The following is a 1,394-nucleotide window of genomic DNA, read 5'->3' as shown; positions in this document are numbered from 1 at the left end:
CAAACTTCATATTTTCTATCCAAATATCTTATATAGCCATATTATGACTTTAAAATTATTTAAATCATGATTAACAAGTCTCATATTCATTACGTCACCTTGGGATGCACAGGGTGTAACAAGAAGTACGATGTATTAGCATCTCTAAGCTTCAACCACTTTACTCTTGATTTATGTTTCATAATACTTTCCTCTACCCCTAACCATTTCTTCAATTGTATCTTAATGTCTTTCTCTGCTGCTATCATAGCCTCTGATTGCCCAGGGTCCTGCATTTACTCTTGTATATCACATAGTTGTTGCTTGCACTGTTTTATTCGATTGTCAACTGCATTATACTCAGTACTATTTAGAGTCTTCATAACCTGCTTCACTCTTTTTAATTTCTACCATGTATCCTTCATAGTATTCTGCTCAGTTGACCTCTCCCATGCTTCACTTACTAATGTCATAAAGTCTTCATGATATGCTAAGTGGTTTAGAAATTTGAATGGTTTAGGAGCGTGATCTTCATCCTCTTCCAGTGTTATGCTCAGTGGGGAATGATCAAAGCAAGATGGATCCATGACCCATACTTTTAGATGTGGCATAGTCAGTATCCACTCAGCATTAACCAAAGCTCTATCAATTTTGCTATAAGTGTGCCCATTAGTCCATGTAAAGCTTCTCCCACTAGTCTTCATTTCTGTCAGTCCAATGTCCTCAATGAACTCATTGAAGTCTCTAATCTCCATTTCTTGTACAGGGTTACCAATTGGTCTATTTTCTCATGATCTGATGGCATTATAGTCACCCATTAGCAACCATGGACCTTGTTGCATGGACTGTAGACTCGTCAGATCACTCCATAGACTTCTTCTATCCTCCAAAGTGTGCAGCTCATAGACAACTGTAAATGTAAATCTCATACTCAGCCTCCTCATGTGTACTGAAGCATGTATAAACTGAGATGATCTTCCCAACTCCATACAGTCTACCTCATTTGTATCCCACAGTAGCCAGATTCTACCTCTACTACTATATTCATAGTTAGCTAGCCATGCCCATTCAGGATCTTCCTTATTATTTGCATGGCCTCCTGCTATTTTATTTTGTGCTCTAATAATGCAATCATATGAACTTTATTACTTCTAATGAACAACTTGACCTCTTTTTGTCTAGGGGTTTTGTTCAGTCCCCTTATAATCCAAGTGACCAACTTCATACAGGTATAAAGAGGGATTGTGCAGGCCCATATTTCCCAGTATTGCCTCTATGTGCACTTGTTCCTTCCTCCATTTTTCTTGGTATTGTTAACTTTAGTCTGGACTCTGTGAGGAGGTTAAAACCATTGATCACATTAACTGTATCAAGTATTTGTCTCTCTCTGCTTCTAGCTGCTGATTTTCCTATAA

General features: G+C 37.9%; 1 protein-coding gene across 1 annotated transcript; it reads right to left on the bottom strand.

Annotated features, from left to right (window-relative positions):
* Window positions 1-386: 386 nt before the first annotated feature.
* LOC138910229 (uncharacterized) lies at window positions 387-734 on the bottom strand. Its single transcript, XM_070201455.1, has one exon. It carries the CDS (start codon window positions 732-734, stop codon window positions 387-389), a length of 348 nt encoding a protein of 115 aa, XP_070057556.1.
* Between the last annotated feature and the right edge of the window lie 660 nt (window positions 735-1,394).

The sequence above is a fragment of the Nicotiana tomentosiformis genome, chromosome 4, assembly GCF_000390325.3.
Source record: "Nicotiana tomentosiformis chromosome 4, ASM39032v3, whole genome shotgun sequence".
NCBI classification, from domain to species: domain Eukaryota; kingdom Viridiplantae; phylum Streptophyta; class Magnoliopsida; order Solanales; family Solanaceae; genus Nicotiana; species Nicotiana tomentosiformis.
This window is presented reverse-complemented; position numbering and strand designations above follow the sequence as displayed.

Coding starts and splice junctions, on each gene's coding strand:
- LOC138910229 (XM_070201455.1), bottom strand. CDS start 734: ATGGAGATTAGAGACTTCAATGAGTTCATTGAGGACATTGGACTGACA.